At 36.5% G+C, this 19,215-nt stretch overlaps 1 protein-coding gene across 1 annotated transcript; it reads right to left on the bottom strand.

The window, feature by feature from the left end:
- Positions 1 to 12,063: 12,063 nt before the first annotated feature.
- On the bottom strand, positions 12,064 to 12,378 carry LOC149228679 (uncharacterized). Its single transcript, XM_089380837.1, has one exon. It carries the CDS (start codon positions 12,376 to 12,378, stop codon positions 12,064 to 12,066), a length of 315 nt encoding a protein of 104 aa, XP_089236963.1.
- Positions 12,379 to 19,215: the final 6,837 nt, after the last annotated feature.

Below are 19,215 nucleotides of genomic sequence, written 5' to 3'. Positions count from 1 at the left end.
AAACATTGTAGAGTGAGAAATCTAACATGTACTAGATTTATGTGTACCACAAATACATAGACATTGCCAACAACAACATTGAATAGTATAAGAAATCTAGCTTGTGTTAAAAAAAAAATTCAACACAAACACAAGCATATTTAAATTTGAAATAAATCTAACACATGCTATATTTCCTTCTAGCACAAACACAAGAACATAACAACATTTTAGGACTAAATAAGTCTAATGTGTTCTAGATTAAGAACATTGCAATGTAAAATAAAATCTAACATGTGTTAGATTTCCTTTTAGCACAAACTCAAGCACATAGAAACATTGTAGAGTGAGAAATCTAACAAGTTGTGATGGATTTCTCACACAAAACAATCTCATACTCACCTCCATATCCCTCCACATGCTCCTCCCCGTCTAGGAGATGCATATACATGTTTATAAACCACATCAAGTAAATTGCCTCTCTCACTCATGTGGAATCCCGGGTCTTTGTAATATTTCCCAAACTATGCAAATAGAACAAACTCTTAAGATGGATCTAAAGGAAAAGCTTGTACATTGAGAAATTTGATCCCTTTGTAGGCTATCTAAATCTAGAGTTAAGATGAATCTAAAATGGTTTAATTACTAATAATTATAATTCTTATTTTATTTTATTTTATATTATATTTATGTAATTTAACTAAATTAACAAGTTTAAATAACATTACATAACCTTAGAACATCTCATTCACTTTGGGCTAAAGTCTCCCATGTAATCATTCATGTTGGACTAAAGTCTCTCCATGCAATCATTTAAATCTATAGATATTTATTTTTATCTTAATCAATAATATTTAATATAAAGTAGAAAACATAAACTTGGAAAAGCCCATAAATATTATAAATACCAAGTGAATTACAATGAAATTTGAACCATTTAAAATTATAATTTTATATTTTTATTTTGGAAAAATTTCAAACCATAAAATTGATAATAATAAAATTTTTATTAAATATATGGTTATTTTATTTAATTTTATAAATATTATATACAATAATACATGAAAAATATAATATAATTTCAAAAATTGTAATTTATAATTTTAAAATTACTAATAAAAAAATATTAACATGCCAAATTCTTTATTATTATTAAAATTTGTAGATATTTATTTTCATTTTAATGGATAATATTTAATATATAATGGAAAGTATAAATTTGGAAAGGGCTACCTATATTATAAATATTAAGTGCATTATAATGTAATTTGAACCATTTAAATTTATGATTTTATATTTTTAATTTAAAAATAAAATTTAAAACATATAATTAATTAAATTTATGATTTTACATTTCTAATTAAAAAAAATTTAAAACATAGAATTGAAAACATATTGAAAAGAGGGTCCTTTGCATGGAGCTGGTAGAAATGTTCACTGCAAATGAGATAAGCTGTCATTGAAATCACATTATACACTTGTCTGATTCATCACTGTAATGAGCCAAGGTATACGAATTTTAGGGATACCCAAAGAGCAGCCAGTAGCTAAAATTCTTTATGACAACACTATGGAACTAGAGGGAATGGATTCAATGGAGATCAAGACCTTGCTTTGTGCTTTGCTAAGTGGAAGAGGTCCCTATAAATTAAACTTTTCATGGAGATAGGGACAAGCAATTAATAACAAGCAAAAGCACTAACAATGTATCAAGGAGTCAAGTTCGTCAAGGGCATTGTGCAAAGGGATGTAGTTATTGTTGAGGACTCCAACATAATCACAAGATTTAATTTAAGGGAAATACCATTGTACTATGAGGAGCATACAAGAGTATGCTTATGTATTACTACTATATTCAATGCTAACCTTAAAATTCATGAATGGTATATGTTGAACCAATGTTATGATTTATTATCTATGTTGTTTATAATCAAAGTAATAATGAGAACCAACACCTTGCAAAAAAAGAACAATTATGATGAAGTATATGGAAAGTGAACCAAATGGTAGAATACCCTCCTAGTGGAATTATGTCTTTCATAGTTGAATATTACCTTGTTATTGAGTCACAAGTGTAATCACTCAATCAAATGTTGTAAACATACCATTGTCATTTTGGAACTAGATTGGTAAGCCTAATAATAAATGTTATGTTAATTTATAAATAAGATTAAATACTTGTTGAGTAGCAATGACATGGTACACTAATTAGAACCAGTGTAGATCCATCTTAATTCTGAATTTATTAAATGCTCAGAGGGATCAAATTTTTTGGCATGCAAACGTTTCTTCAGGTTTTGCACTAAAAAAAGAGGTTTTCACTTCAAAAAATTTGACCCCTCTCAATAATTGATAAATGATTTAGGCTAATATATCAAATGATTTAAATAGCTGAAATTCACATTGTATTAATATAAAAAGTTATTAAATCATTTATAATTCAACTTTATATTTCTTTTAATTTAAAATATATTGATAAATTATACTTGTTAAAAAATTGATAATTAAATATATCATTTATATTAAATTTTAAATCTATTTTTTTTAGATTTAATGATAATTTTGTCTCACTTATATTAATTTCATTATTTTTATTAAATATTAAAATTTTATTATTTTTAAATTTTTTTACTAAAATCACTATTGAAATTTCAAAATTTAAAGATATTAACATTTATACACAATTCAATTAAAAGGTTCAAACTTACATAACTTAGAAGGCTCTCTTATATATAATTTATTTAGTTAAAAAGCATTTAATTTAAACAATTTGTTAAACTGTCTATCATTAATACCAATCTAGATCCATTTTAACTCTTTATCTACTAAAAAGGGATTTAAATCCCATGGACAATACCATGGGTTCTCATAAACTCAGAGCTCAAAAACTAACTTGACCAAGTCAAATTTACCATAACTACCCAATAAAAATTAATTAAAAAAATAATAACTTTTTATTTTAATATAGGGTTATTTTTATTTTTATTTCAAATTTACCTTAACTACCCAACAAAAATTTATAAAATAAATAATAACTTATAATTTTTATTTTAATAATGTTATCTTTATTTTATTTTAAGTAACCAAAATTATAATATAATATATCAAACATTTCACCCAAAAATAATGAAAAAAAATGTAATTAAATTAATTACATTTTACACCATTAATATTATTAAACATTTACCTAATCCATTAATATTATTAAACATTGACCTAATTACATTGTAGACCATTAATATTATTAAACATTTACCTAATTACATTATACACCATTGAACATTTGAAAAAAAACTAAGGAGAAAGAAGAGTATCAACATGAACCTTAAAGACCAGCACCAACTTTGAAAGAATTTCTTCACTATCAGGAGCCAACTCTAAATAAAGCCACTCTAGATTTAGTGACATATGTACAGGTGTGTCATAGCTTTTATTACTCTGCCATATAGTGCATACATCTCGCTCAATGTTGGGAATTGATATGTAATTTGCAACCACCTTGTCTCTTTCATGATAAGCTCCAGTGCAAATATTGTCACAATAGTACAATTTCAGGGACAGGAAAATATTATTTTTTTTTCTAAGTAAATGCTACTTCTATATTAAAAGAGAAAAATATGTACAGAGCTATAGATTTTACAAGGAGGCCGAGGCCAGTCCTCGAACTGAGAAGGCTTGACTATTCTGTCTATCCGCTTTTGCTGGGTACCAAAACTCCATTCTTCCACATGATTTCTTGATATCATAGAACCTAGACTCCTACTGACATAGATACTATGGCGACTAACAGGATAGTGCCATGTTACATTATGAAGAGTAGAGCAAAAAAAGCTGGCTGTTGTGGCTTGAAGCCAGCAGCAGTAACTGTAGAGAGCCTGAAAATTGAGAATACCAGAGAGAGACACTAGATACGAAAACATTAAGACAAAAAGACAGAAGATCTCACACCGAAGTGAACTAAGTATGCTGGCTAGTCGATTCCGTCTGAACGCTGTCACCTTGGCTGGGAGAATCTATCCAGATGACCATCCCGTCTTCAGGATCAGGGGGAGCTTGGGTTCCTGAGACTTCTGCAACAGCATTCAGATTAGGTAATTGCATGATTTCCTGGATGGAAAGATCGTTGCCCGAATCCTCCCGAGGTTCTGCCGGCTGGGCTAGTACGCTCGGAGCAAGCATCTCAGAATCGCGGCGCGTTCTGTAGACCATACCCTCCATATCCCCAACGAAAACATCACTGTCATGAGCTCTGGAAGGGGAGCCCGAATTGATGCAGCTAGGGTCCTCCTCCGTTATGAAAACAGAGAAATTCACCACTACCTCTGGACGAACCAGGCGACTTGGGAATCGAAAACGGAAGGACTGATAAGTTCCCTGAGGGAGCAGACATTCCTGCTCAGAATTGTCTGTATCTGAAGAAGGGGGCGCTTCATTTATAGGTGAAATGGGCTGCACACTGCCCCTTTCCGAGCTGACTCTTACGCCGGATCTTCCCCCTCTTCTGGGGATGCCTCTATCCCGCGGCATTTTGCCAAAAACTCGAGAGCCGACTCCACTGTAATACCCACGGTGAGTATGGACAAGGAAGCCAGTTCCGCTAATACCCTGGTCATGAATTTTCCATCGATGAGCCAGAAAGTGGTTACTGGTCTCAATAAATAGGAGAATTATCATAATTGCTGCGTGTGAGAGGCTTTTGGCGCCTCCCCTGCTTTCCTTAGAACTCTGCGCCAACATACCAGGCATAAATGCCTCACCACGCCGCTTCTGCATCCGTCTGAAGGCAGCGTCCCGTCGGCTCTGCTTCATACTTAATGCTGTCGTCCTGCGCCTTAAAACCTTAATGTTACCACCGCCTTCCACGCGCGGGGGCTGGCATCCCGTTCTGCCTCCATGTGGCTGTACCATTGAGCACTTAATTACAGGTGTGGACACCCGCATCCAGGTAGGGACAGGAAAATATTAAAAGACTCGTTGTAGTAAACAGAAAAAAAAAATCTAAGTTATTTTATACTGGTTATTTTTATTTTAATTAGATTTCGAAACTATTTTAAAATTTGACGAAAAAAATGTTAAATAATTGACATCGTTTTTATCAATCAAATTCAAAAATATTCTATATGAAAAAAAATGTACAATCACATTAAATTCAACTACTGTAAATACTTTGCAAGAGAAGTTTCGTTATATGTTTAAACACTTATATTGGACTTTGACGGAAGAAATGAGAACATAAGGAGTCAAGACACGTTCTATGGTCGATGTGCAATAACCATCAAAGTTGGCATCCTTTTCATTGTGCAATTTGTTTATCGAAAATATAAGTAAGATGTTGTAGAGCTTGATATCCAATGTTTAGGCATTGAACCATACCGCTTTCTATTTGATTTCTATTGTTGATTTTTTTAATAAACAGTTAGTTAATACAACATTAACTGCTAGAACAAAAATAAGGAGTGGTGAGATTTTTTTTATCAAATGAGTGAAAAAAGTACCTAGCCTCTTTCTTGTTATTATACCTGCCCACTGCTAGGTATGCTAGGTATATAGCAATCGATAAATTGCTGAAAGCTTATTATTTTATTTAGATTTTTTCCATATGGCTTGATTTAAGCCAGTGTTTTCTAGAAATTTTTATTTTAAATTATTTTAATTTTATTTTAATTTTTTTTTATTGGACAAGCAGTCAACTCAACTGATATTTAGAAAAAGCAGTCACACTTCAAATCAACGGTTAAAAGTGTGTCACCTGATCCAACAGAGCAGAGAAAAACTTCAAAGCAGTTAAAAGTGTTGACGATTGTTGATCCATACCCTTAAAAATTGATATTCATTTCCATGCATTGATAACATAATAGATAAACTTCAAGGAACTAAAAATTTTGGTAAGATTAATTCAAATTCACTTGTAAATAATGTGATTAGGGAAATTAGTTGTACAACAAATAACCAGTAATATAAAAGGAGATCTGCCTCATTGTATGCAATGGCCTCATTTGATATAAAGATGATATTTTACATCTCCCATGCATTGTGTATTTGGTCTTTCATATTGACAAACAATACCAAGAAGAAAGAGAAGAACAAAAGATCATCCTAAATCGGTTAAAAACAAATATTGGTATGTTAACAAAAATGGTGACCCATCGAATGACAAAGAAAGAGGAATGCTCAGTAAATTTCAAGAAAGAAGGAAATTCTCATCAAGAGGATACTAAGGTTAAACAGCCTGAAACATTCTGAATTTGAGGACTTCCTTGTTATCTTCCACCATGCTTTAAGGTGAGACAACTATATGCAATCTTTGAAGCAGCAAAGGAGACCCTCGATAGTGTCATGGGAGACATTCAAAATGCTGTTGAAGGATCAGTTCTACGATATTGGATATCAAGAAGATCCATTTAATTGTGATATTTTCACAAACACAAGAAAAAATGTTCAGGACTACACCACTGAATATAAGAAATCAGCAAGCTTGCTAAATCTCAAAGTGGAAGTTCCTCAAACGTTGATAAAAAATTGAGGAGAACTACATGGCTACATCAGAAAGGAATTTACCCCATTTGAAGTAAAGAACCTTAATGATGCTGGTAAGAAGGCTCTATTTATTGAGTACAAGAACAGAAAACCAGTAGTGGGGAAATGGAAAACCAAGGAAAGGTACCTAACATCAAAAATCTCCTAAGTAAACGAACAAAAATAGGACTTTCACCACTGCTCAGTGACTCAAAAGACAACACCAGGAATCACTGCAATCATTGCAGTGTTGATTTATGGGCACACTGAGAAATAATGCTTGAAATTACATCTGAAATTATATCCTACAATTTGGAAGAAAACATCTACGAGAATGTTGAGTGAAAAAACTGGAAAGTTTCCAGAAGAGAAGAATATAGCTTATATGAGTGCAGACCACCAACTAAAGAGGACACATTATTTAATCCATTGTCACATATTTAAAGGCATATGTCCATCTGCGTGCAATTTTGACTTGTCTAGCAGGGTATAACTCATGAGGTACTCACCGATGAAGCTTGATATGCATTATCCAAAACAAGCAGCAAACTTCACTTTTCCAGCAAGAAATTAGTAAAATTTTCATTTTCCAATCTTCTTAGGCAAAGGATCGATTCAGAAACCCCCAAAACCCTCAGCACACTCTGTTTAAAAAAACAGAAATTAGTTTTGGGTTGGGACTATAATCCCTCATCAAATTTTCGACCGCAAGTCCACTGGAGGGGCATCAGATAAAAAGGTTTTTTTTGCTTAATTTTTGTGAAATGCGCTCACCAATCAGGTTCCAACCCACAAGTGCTCACAGAGATGAATTAATAATGGCAAGTTTAAGTTGTCAGCAGAGAGTCAGACTCATGACCTAGTTAACTAAGGTCAGCAGCAGAGCCCAGTTGGGTTGCACCCAGGAGAACCCTGAAAACTCTGTTTTTTTCAACAGAGCTGGTTGGTAACATAGCAATAAAGAATATTAAGAGCTCAAGCCCAACCCTATGTTCTTATTAAGATCTACGACCTCGTTCTAATCAAAAAAATGGGAGCTAATGTTAAAAAGATAAGCCCAACCCATGTTCTCCTTAAGGCCTGCGACCCCACTCAACTCAAAAAATGGGGAGATTCCGTATAAAAAAAGGCCCACGACTATGTTCTTAAGGCTTGGGGCTGCCCACCTCTCTTCCTCGCAAATAGTTGGCCTCCATATAGACCTTATCATGTTTAGACGCCCTCCATCTAGAATTCTAATCTTTAGAGCCTTTTGGGTTCCACCTGTGTCTAACCAAAGGAGGGTGCAACGAAGTAATTTTGGTACTCAGAAATCTCAAGCATAGAACCGCTTATCCAATTGGCTAGTGAATTTCATTTGCCAAAAAGTACCCTTGGGTTCAATGTGATTGGACTGAGCAACTAATTATATAATATGGGCGCCATTGTCTATGGCACAGATGGGATTGTAGGTTGTGGAAGAGGAAGAGGCCATGATTTTCGATCAGATGAACAAATGCATGGAGTGCCTACGGTAGCCTGATTGTCTGATACAATTAGCCTTAGAACATATGGATGCCTGCTCTTGGAAGCTTAGAATTTGAACGAGTATATGAATTTTGTGTATTCTCACATCTTTGACGAATGAATCGATTTGATTGAGTTAAGCATAAGAGTAGTCAATTCATGCTAGTATTTTCCAATTTCTCTCCCAACAATCTAAGTTTAAATTGATCATGCGGATTCCCCCTGGGATAGGCAGTCTCCTTGGTCGGGCAAGGCCATCAAGGTGACAGTGAGTGGCTTGCCTATTATGCATCTAGGTTGTCCCATTGAGGTTAGGACTTCTCCTCCTAGGTGATAATTTGAGTGGTAATAGTGAGTTTGGGTGATATTTATGAGTTAAACTTTAAAGAATAAGTCAAGATTGATTCAGATTCAGCTGATTAGACTCTGTTTCCTCTTAAAACATAGTAAAACTCGCGACTCCACTTGGACTGCAAAGAGTCTGATAACACTGCCAAGAAGCTTCGTATGGCATATGGCATAAATTGCAGAGTAGTAAAAGCATTAGTGGACTGAAAAGAAAATGTCATACAGATAAACTTGGTTAATAATTTACTCAGTCCATCTATATTTAAGAAGCACATCTGTAATATTGAAAAGCCACTGACCTTGAAGAAGAGGGGATGGTTGAGGTTCTGTTCCTCCATCTGTTTGAGGACTGTAAGCCAATCTACTCTTTTAGGCTTCATTATTCTCACCCACTTCATGATTAATTCAGATGGATCATCCTCTTCTAATAAACAAATTATATGTTTCATCAAGCCATTTCTCCTTCCAGACAACTTTGGAGGCAGAGCTTCTATGAGCCCTTTTTGCGCCTTATCCAATCCATTGTCGTCTACATCAGCCCACCTCAATCCCTTGCCCTTTACTTGTTGGTTGTCTTTATCTCCCCCAACATCAGAATCTGATTCGTCCTCTGCATTTTCAACCTCAACTTCATAATACTTTTCTTCTTCGGTTGTTGCTGTTGCTGTCGTTAATGGGTGTCCGGGGTAACAAGGTCGGAGTGCAGAGAATCGAGAATGTAATATTCTGGGAGGCACGGAAATTGCAAAGCACGTGGAGCATAAACTGCAATGTACATAACCCTAGAATTGCATTGCACACATAAATCCTAAGATAAGTCAGCTGGCATCAAAATCAGAAAAAGCATAGCACTTGGAGTGCATTAAATTTTGATGTGTGGAACCTTAAATTTGCATTTGTGCACAACATAAATCATATTCAGCATGGGAAACCTTTCAGGGAAACACCCTATTACATATAACAGAAAGCGCAGCACCTGTAGTAAATTCCAGGGAAGAATAAAGATGACCCTTGCAATTATGTTCAGCTTCAATTACACAGGCACACACAAAAATACAAAATAGTTCCATTTTAACCCTCAGTAGATTCAAAGTAGCTTTGTGAATTTGAATGATGAACCTTGGGGTCCACAAAAGAAGTGAGTTAAATTTTGGAAGGAAAATAATGCTAGAAACAAGATGTGACCTGATCATGATTTCTATTCTGTTATGATACCATTGTCAGGCCAGCGCTTTAAATTAAATTTAGATGATATGATTGCAGGGTTAAATTTTTCTTTTCTCATTACCATAACACCCCTTATTTTTTGGCCAAGTCAGGGACTGATTTCCCCAATCTGCTGCTAAAATATATTCATATCAGAACTGCACTTCTGGGTATATGGCTGAGAATTCTCTTATTTTTCTTGGGAGCCCAACTTGGGCCAGCAATAGTAAACTCCCACATTTTTACAATGAGACTGCAACTCAGCTGACATGGCACTAAAGTTGGTACCAACTTATTATCAGATGCATCTCATGGAAAGTGAGTAATTGGAAAATAAATATGGTACATATGACCATAACCATGTACACAGGATAGTCCTTCCCATTAATATATACACTCCTAAATAAATAAAAGATGAACACTTCTATTTGAATTTGGAAAAATGACTTCTAAATCAAAGTTTTATTGCATCAGATCATTGCTATAGCTAAGAAACAAAATGAAAAATTCTTTTATTTTTCAAATCACCAAACAATGCATGGACAATGGGCTATTTATATGTTTCAATCAAACTAACGGTATAAGCCATCAAACCTTCCAAGATAAAATACGAGTTGATCAACGAAATTTTGCATCCTGGATTTAGAAGGTAAGTTCGTAACTCAAGTCCAGATATTTCTCGTAGCTCAGAGAAGGATATTTTCTCAATTCAACACAAACAGAGACAGATATAATTGTTATTACATAAATAAACAACAAATGTCAAGAACTCCCTCTGGAATCAAATTTACATTAGAAAATACCCACCCAAAAAAATAGTTTTACATTGTAAAACTGCAAAGTAAACTACACCTAAAGCTCAATGGAAAAATCTCGAATTGAATTTTTGTATATAAAATTTTATGCTGAACCATCTCAAATTGAATTTTAGCATATACAATTTTATATTGAACCAGGCTTTTTTTTAATCCTTGAGAAAACTAACCAATAAATCAATGTTAAATTAATTTATTAAGGATAAAAAACTTGAAATGCATACCTCTCAACAAATAATACACAATTTATTAAGGATCAAAAACTTGAGATTCCTACCTCTCAACAACTAATAACACAATATATCCTGCCGGGCTAACATTGATCTATGCTAGTTTATTTACAATTGTTATTTAAATATACACCTTGATTGTTATTCAAATATACAACCCTGTTTAACAGGATCTATGTTAGTTTATTATTATTTAAATATGAAGTAAAATAACTAATTCATCCCTGATATGGCTCTGTAATTCATCTTATTAAAATATCATCACATCATCCCCAGACGGGCTTAGAGTAGTTTATTGTTATTCAAATATGACAAGTAAAATAAATAATTAATCCCTGCCAAGATACGGTTCTATTCTTCATTTTATTAAAATACCATCACATTATCACCAGACAGGCGTAGATTACCTCATTTCTCTACGTGCAATAGCAAAATAAGATCTGGGCCTAGAGCACCTCCCTTATCTATATGCAATAACAAATTTAATAAGGAATAATACATCTTGATTAAGACAATACAGGTTCCAATTATTTTTAAAAGAAGCAGCATAAAGAAAATACAATGGAGATAATAAATGAATTATTGTCCATAATCTTCTCTTAATAGAAGAAGCATGCCAAAAGCCCTATCTAATATGTAATTTATGGAAATCTTTCAGCTGCTCTCTGCTTATGAGAGCATAGCTACAGAGTTTGGTATAGTGAATACATATTATAGCATCCAGACCACTAACCATGCAATTTCAAAACAATATATTTAAATTTTATCAGAGCAGCGGTTACAATACCTGGATTTCACACAAATAAAAGGTCCTTTATATTTCACAAAGAACAACATTTTTTGCAGATTTGGATGCAATTACCATGTCCAACAACAACATGCACAGGGCATGGAAACCCTGAAGACCTGTTTGGGACCATCAGAAAAAACTGAATAATTTCCACATCTGAAACAAACCCAAGCACATGACATTTCTGATTTACAAGCACAAATCCCCTATAAATGCTGCAATTATCTCAAGAGTAATTCAGGACTTCATATTGCAACTACCACCCACCATTTATTATAGAAAATACTTTTCCCAAAGTAATAAAGCATTAGCCAACTTACCAGAACCAACCAATGCACATAATTTTTTTGTTTTAAAGGGGGGTCTTCTTACCAGTAAGTTCGCATAAACCCTATGCCCAAAAACCCCGGTGATTAACCACCGTGCAGCTTCACTTGAAGGACCCGACGCTCATATTTCTGCACAAAATTCAAGCATTCATCTCGTTGACGGTATCAATAAGCCCTCCTAAGTCCATAGTTCCACCGGAGGCCTCGTTCTCCTTGTCTTTCTTCTCCTGGGGTTTAGCCGCTCTACGCTTGAACTCAGTTGCCTTCTCGAAGAAATTCCCGTAGATATACTCTACCATGTAGCCCTTCTCCTCATCATAGAGCATGATGTGACCATGCCATTACTAGACGCGGTAGCCGGGCTCTGGGTCCTCGTGGAACCCCATGCAAACCTGGTGCTCGCCAATGGTGACGACCTCGCCGAAGTTTGCCTTCAGTTTATCAGTGTCCCTGCTGGATATAATCTGAATGATATTCTTCTCCAGCTTTGCCTCCTCTCTCTCCAATGGGCTATTTCTCTCATCCGTGATGATGCGATCATACGAGTTGGATAGGAAGGTATTGGTGTCCAGAAAAGGGCTGCACATATTTAGCCGACTCATCATGGTGCTCACAACCAGGCTTTCAAAAGCGTTTTTGGTGGAATAATGGTTCGCCATTTTCCCTCCGATGGCTGATATCCACTCTCCAAGACTTCCTTCTGGTGGATATCAATATATAAACTGCAATGGCCAGGCATATGTGGGCTCTCAAGGAATTTAACATCTTGGGGATTGGAGGAAACCAAAGGGAAAAGGCGAAAGCAATAAATTTCCTTTGCCTTTATCGCCATCAGAGTATCAGTGTTTATCATCATGCCTGACAGTTAAACCCCAAAATTAGCATCCTTCAAGTTCATATCCTCTGGCAGCATTTAACAGCTTGGGGATTGGAGGAAACCAAAGGGAAAAGGGCGAAAGCAATAAATTACCAAGAAGCGCAGGCATGGCGCAAGATGCCACGGGCTTGGGACTCTTCTTGACCTTGACGAGACACATACGGCAATTTCCGGCAATATAGAGGCGGGAATGATAGCAGAAGCGAGGGACAGGCGCGAATGATAGCAAAAGCGAGGGATATCAACCCCCGCTAGGCGCCGATAACAAAAATGCCGACCATTCCACCTGAAGGATGAAGACCATAACAGAAATGCTTGAACAATTTCCCGCTGAATGTGGACGCCATGTGTCAGTCTCAGAAACAAAAAGACAACGAAAGTTTCTTTCAAAGGAAGGCCTATCAACCTAATAATAATCGATTCCTTTCTACTCGTGTTTTGAATTTCTGGAACTTTTATATAAGAAGTCCCATTTTAACGAAAGCTCACCTAAGGGGGAGTCTCCCTAAGCACACTAGCATTTCCTCAGCTCTTGTTGTTGCTACTTGAAGTCTTTTTGCAGAAGTAAAATGCAGTGGCATAGATTATCTTGTGTTCTATGTTCCCAATCCCAGTTTTCATAAATACTGTTTTTCCATTGTTTGCAGAGTTGGTATCTATGTTATAACAAAACTGATTTGAAAACTTTAAGTCAACATAGAGTGTTACGTTGGTATCAGATCTCCCCCCTACATAAATAAATCTCACAATCTGGAAGATGCAAGTGGAATTGGAAAACCATCTCGGTAATTGGCTAGTCCTCTGTGCTTTTATTCAAGTTACTCTAATATGTTACCTAGTACAATTATGTTTTGTTCTAGCTCCTTGAATCTCTTGGCTGTATTCACTAAGTTGTTATTTGCAGCATCATGGTAGTTCACTGTGCAGTTAATTTGAATTCCTCTTACTTAGCAAGCACATCAGCATTAAGATAAACTACAGATAGAACATAAATATAAATCGTAGAAGACAAGCCAAGACAAGAGGACACAAGATGTGGCGCGAGGCAGGGACAAACCCCACAATGTGTGGGGAAACCCTTCAATCAAATCTTCTTTTATATTCAAAGTTCAGCAGAGAGAGAGAGTACATTTACAACAGAAGTCAACACTTTGACTTATCTAGATCTAGCATAGATCATTTCGTATTACGATGAAATTAGTTGAAGACATTCTGCTTCAACTGATTCTTCAAGGCGGTGGCTTCATCTATTGTAGTGTTTCCTTTCGTCCATTTGTTGCACCTTACTGTGTAGCACCAACATGCTGCATCATGCATCATCATGCAACTCATGATCACTATGCTGCCCATGCATCCTATCTATCATGCTGCTCATGATCTGATCTATCATGCTGCCCATTCAACATGTAGCTCCTCGCTAATGTGCATCATCATCATTATGCTGTTTACATATCATGCTGCCCATATGCTGCCCATATACATCATGCATCCATATGCTGCTTTATATATCATGCTGCCCAGATGCTGCCCATATAACAATATATATGTTTTCACCTGAGTATATATGTCCATTTTGTCAACCATATACATTTGCTGCGTATGACACTTTATATTCATTATGGACCAGCGTATATATTACTGCCCAACATCCAGCATTTATGTTACAGTCCAATGGCCAGTGCTTACATTCATCATAAATATGACTACGTTCACAATGAATACTGCCTAGCGTATATACAGGATTGTCCAGCGAATGTATATAACCATAACCGCAATGTATGACTGTCGTTCTTTGTATGGACATGTGCATACCCAGAATGGACTGCGTATGACTGTGCGGGATATATATATCATGATTGCATTGCAGATCCTATGACGGCGTTCCAAGCAGCGGGGGTCATACATGAGTGCGTTTCATATATAGTTGCGTTCCCAACTGTGGGGAACATGTGGCCTCATGACAGCGACTCCAGAGCCATTTGAATATGCATGAGTTCTGTGCTTCTATGGTAGTGAACAGATCTCTGCGTTTAGGGCATTAACTTGTCAACAGGTCTCAGCGTTTAGGTGTCTTCATGACTACATCGAAAGTGTCAGCGTATTCTTTGCGCATATATATATATATAATATATATATATATATATATATATATATATATATATATATATATATATATATATATATATATATATATATACTGCTGTCATTACAACGTATGAAATGCTGTGTGAAGATATTGTTGTCCCATGACCCGTGAATATCAGTCTTATTCCTTCCTTTACTGCAGTCCTTCCCTTACTGCGGTTTGATGTCTTTCCTTCCCTTACTGCAACTAGGCTCCACTATAGCGTATAAGCTAGGGCATGTATTGATTGCATGAATGTCTCCCATGACTCCATGAAACCAGCGTACAACATATCCACCATGAACAACGTGTATTATGAGTAGAGTATATCTTATAAGACTGCGTTGAATTAATCTAGACCAGTGTACTCTTTTTGTGACTCTCCTTCCAAAAACCCAAGACGTGGAGAGGAGATCACATGAAGAATGAGTGAGCCAATTGACATCAAAACTCTTCTATTTATACTAAAGCGAGGATGATGAATAGACACGTCGGTTGGGCTTCTAGAGCCTACATAAGAGCTGGTCGGCTTGATAATAATTACATAAACAAAATAAATTCATATCTCCATAAATACTTATCGGAGTCGGATGATATTTGGATCAATCCTACACCTCTCGATGAGAGGGATCCAATAAAAATATCAGCTGCCATAAATAAACTAACCCACATGGAGTTTGGCCCTAGTTGCCAATTTAACACTCCCTCTCAACTAGGGGGAACTCCATCTGTTGATCCATATGTCCGACTGTACTATCTCTGCCATCAGTGCCTTGCACTGCTCTGCCCATCTTTGCTCAGCTCTGCTAGCTCTGCTCTACTCTGCTCAGCTCTGCTGGCTTTTCTTTGCTCTGCTCAGCTCTGCTGTCTCTGCTAGCTCTGCTCCGCTTTTCTCATCTCTGTTGGCTCTGCTCTGCTTTGCTCAGCTCTGCTCAGCATTGCTGGTCCTGCTAGCTCTACTCTGCTCGGCTTTGCTGAACTATGAAGAAGAAGAATTGATCTAGAATATCTCATACCATTCTCCACTGACCCGAAGTCAGACTCAGAGTGCGTACCACTTGGTCCCAGACTAGTCTCAGCCGACCCAAAGTCAGCATCATAGTAGGTACCACTCCTACTACTAGTCCCAGACTAGTATCGCAGTCTCAGAGAGTGTACCACTGGTCCCAGACCAGTCTCAACCGACCCGAAGTCAGCGTCATAGTAGGTACAACTCCTACCACTGGTCCCAGACCAGTATCATTGATCCCAGATCAATGGAGGACATCCTAGTGTAGGGAGTACGGTAGATACAACGATGTGTCCATCGGTACTACTATGGTCCCTAACTTCATTTCCCTGCTCATTGATCAGATGAGAGGTACTTCCCGTGAGTCCCAGACTGCATGGGTAGGATGCCTCGACAGGAGAACTTAATCAATCCTCTCCTCACAGGAGAACACATAAATCCTGCTACAATTTCCATGGAGAACACATCAATCCAGGCTGCCATGGAGAACACATCAATCCAAGCCTCACAGGAGAACTGATCATCCTGCTACACAAGAGAGCGAATCATCTTGTCGCACAAGAGAGTGAATCATCTTGTTCCAGCATGCACCACCAAGGGAGGGTGAGTCACCTTGTGGTCATATGTTGCTCCGTTAGAACTGAAAGCCTTCCAAAGCTCCCAGAGCTCAATGTATGCAGGACCCTTTTACAAAGGTCTCTCGACGACTCCAAGTCGTTCAGGAAAATCACAAATTTGGTCTTTCCATGGGGCTCTGACCTGTACATCATCTTAATGGGATGGAGCCTCCTTGATCATCGACTTACCATATCCCAGATAAGGCAGTATTTGATGTCTATCTGCTGGAGCAATTCTCAAATACGGGATTCCTCAATAATCAAATCCCATCTCAGGTTGTCACAGAAAATCACAGTGGTATTCATCATTAAGGGATTGTAGATTTTATAGATCATGCTGGAGGTTGGTGCAGGACTGGCATTTTGTTCTGCTTCATGGGCAACTTGATTCGTGCACACAGTTTCATTGGTGTGCAGGTATTCTTGGGATTTTTCGGTGCTTGGTTTCATGCTTTCAGAGGTTTGGGACTGTATTTAGATTTCAGCTTTGATCCACAATCTAGAAGCTTCAATGCAAGTATGCTTGAGGTCAATTTTGTCAATTCTTTCTTTCACTTCTGGCGAAAAGAAGTAGGTATGAAATTATTTGTCAAAGGATACCTCCTAATAAAGGATGCCAAAGAGCTTATTGCTATCACGTACTGAGGTTATTGCTGCCTTAGTTTCTCTCAGGAAGAGGATATGATTCATGTATGTATACACTCTTTTCTTTTGGTTGGTTTTTCTGTTTCAGATACTAAGTACAATAGAGCAAAATTTTATCACTCCTTGTGGACTTCCACTAATGAGGCAAGGTAATTTGCCTATTCTCGATTCTACACAACATATTAACAATGTAAATCCCATTGCCTCATGGGAACTCTGGCTTCTGATTATTTCCCTCAAAATCAAAATCTTCTAGAAAGTTTGGCTAACAATTGTATCAACGTTTTATGGACACAGGGATCCCGATCTGGTGCCAAGTCAACCTTCCATCACCTTGCTGCCAAGTCAACCTATACATCACCTTGGTGCCAAGTCAACCTTCCATTGCCATGTCAACATCCCACATCACTTGCCACATTGGTATGCCATGTCATCTAGACCCACATTGGTGCCACATCATAATGAGACATTAGCATGTCAAATCAACTGCCACAGAATTGACATGTGGTATCCTCGGGTCCACATCCACTCACCACATCATTACTCTATAGTTATCAAGGTTTCTTGTTGGTGACTAGTGTCCTACTTACTAATGTCTACTACCCAATATTGTGACATTTTGATAGGTCGATGTACGAACAACTAATACATTTCATTAGTGTTGGTTGACCTTGAGGTGTCCTTAACATAGTTAGCCCGACATTTGACCTCTTTGATGGACTATAGTCCCCAACCATCAAGTGAGAGTCCTTGAACCCTTTATCTCCTTGAGCTAATGGATAATGTAGGATAATATGTTAATATCGGGGACATCTAACCTAGACTAGGTTAGTTGGGGCTTTTTGCACAATTAGGTGATGAGGAGCACTATTTTCCATCATTATAAACCATAGGTATATAAATGTTGTATAGGTTTAATGTGAGGATTTTCCCAACAAGGATGACTTTTGTTAGGGCCTTGGACATCATCTAAGAAGAAACACTATTATCATCCTAGGACCTACGAATGGTTTTTAAGATTTAGCAATAATATAAACCATGCACATTGTACAAAACCACTTCCCAATGCCTCTAAGATGAATAGTTTATAGGATGCAAATGAGTGTTTATAAAATTTGTAGGATGCAAAGGTTAGTTAATATTATATGGTTTATATTAATAAAATAAATGCGCAAATTAATAGAATTGTTGGCAAATAAACGTTTAAAAAATTATTATGATGAAGAATTTTCAAACATTTTTGTGAGAAAATTTAAAATTTTATGGGAAAATTTAAAATTTTGTGGGAAAATTCAATTAATAGAACTGCTGGCAAATGAACCTTTAAAAAAATATTATGAAGAAGACTTAAATTTAAAATTTTGTGGGAAAATTTAAAATAAGACAAAGGAGAATAACATCAACAAGGAAAATGAGCAAGAAGACAAGGAACAAGGAGTGAATAACAAAGCACAAAAAGGGCCATGTAAACCCAAAGCTAAGGTCACTCCTAGAGTAGTTTTAAATGATCCTGCTCTGCAGGCGCATGGAGACCACATGAGGACATATGCTATCATTTGTAAATTCATGGCAATATGGCCCACAGAAAAAGCTTTACAGTCATGGATTTAATATAACTAGAAACCAAAAGGAATCATTGACCTACATCTTGGGTCTAAGGGTTTCTTTACGGTAGTCTTCACAAATATTGAGGACAAAGACAAAGTGTTTGAAGGAGGGCCCTACTTCTATGCAGCAGCAGGCCTTTATATGCGACTGTGGATGATGAACTTTGTCCCTAAGAGAGAAAAATTCACTTATGTCCCAATTTGGGTAAGACTCTACTCATTACCCCTTGATTACTGGCAAACAGAATCGTTATCTGCTATAGGAAACAAGTTAGAGCATTTTGTCAAAACTTCTGAAGCCACCAAGAAGGGTAAGTACTCTTCCTTTGCAAGAATATGCGTGGAGATGGATCTCTTTGGAGCTCTTTCGGATGAGGTCATTTTAGAAGTTTTGGATGAAGAATGGGTGCAAACAGTTGACTATGAACATATTCCTTTCAGATGCTGAAAATTCCATGAGCATGGGAACCTATTTAGAAACTACCCTCTTATCAAAATAGAGAACAAAAGTAAGGTGCACACAAAGAAAGATATTGAAGGCTTTCACAAAGTGGTTCATAAAGGAAAAGGGGGCAAGAGGGGGCTAAAGCAGTAGCAGATAGAAGGACCATAGACT

This window comes from Pinus tabuliformis, chromosome J (assembly GCF_031772625.1).
Source record: "Pinus tabuliformis cultivar Carrire ecotype Pingquan chromosome J, CPIR1, whole genome shotgun sequence".
Classification (NCBI taxonomy): domain Eukaryota; kingdom Viridiplantae; phylum Streptophyta; class Pinopsida; order Pinales; family Pinaceae; genus Pinus; species Pinus tabuliformis.
The sequence above is the reverse complement of the archived record's forward strand: the minus strand, read 5'-3'. Positions and strand labels throughout refer to the sequence as shown.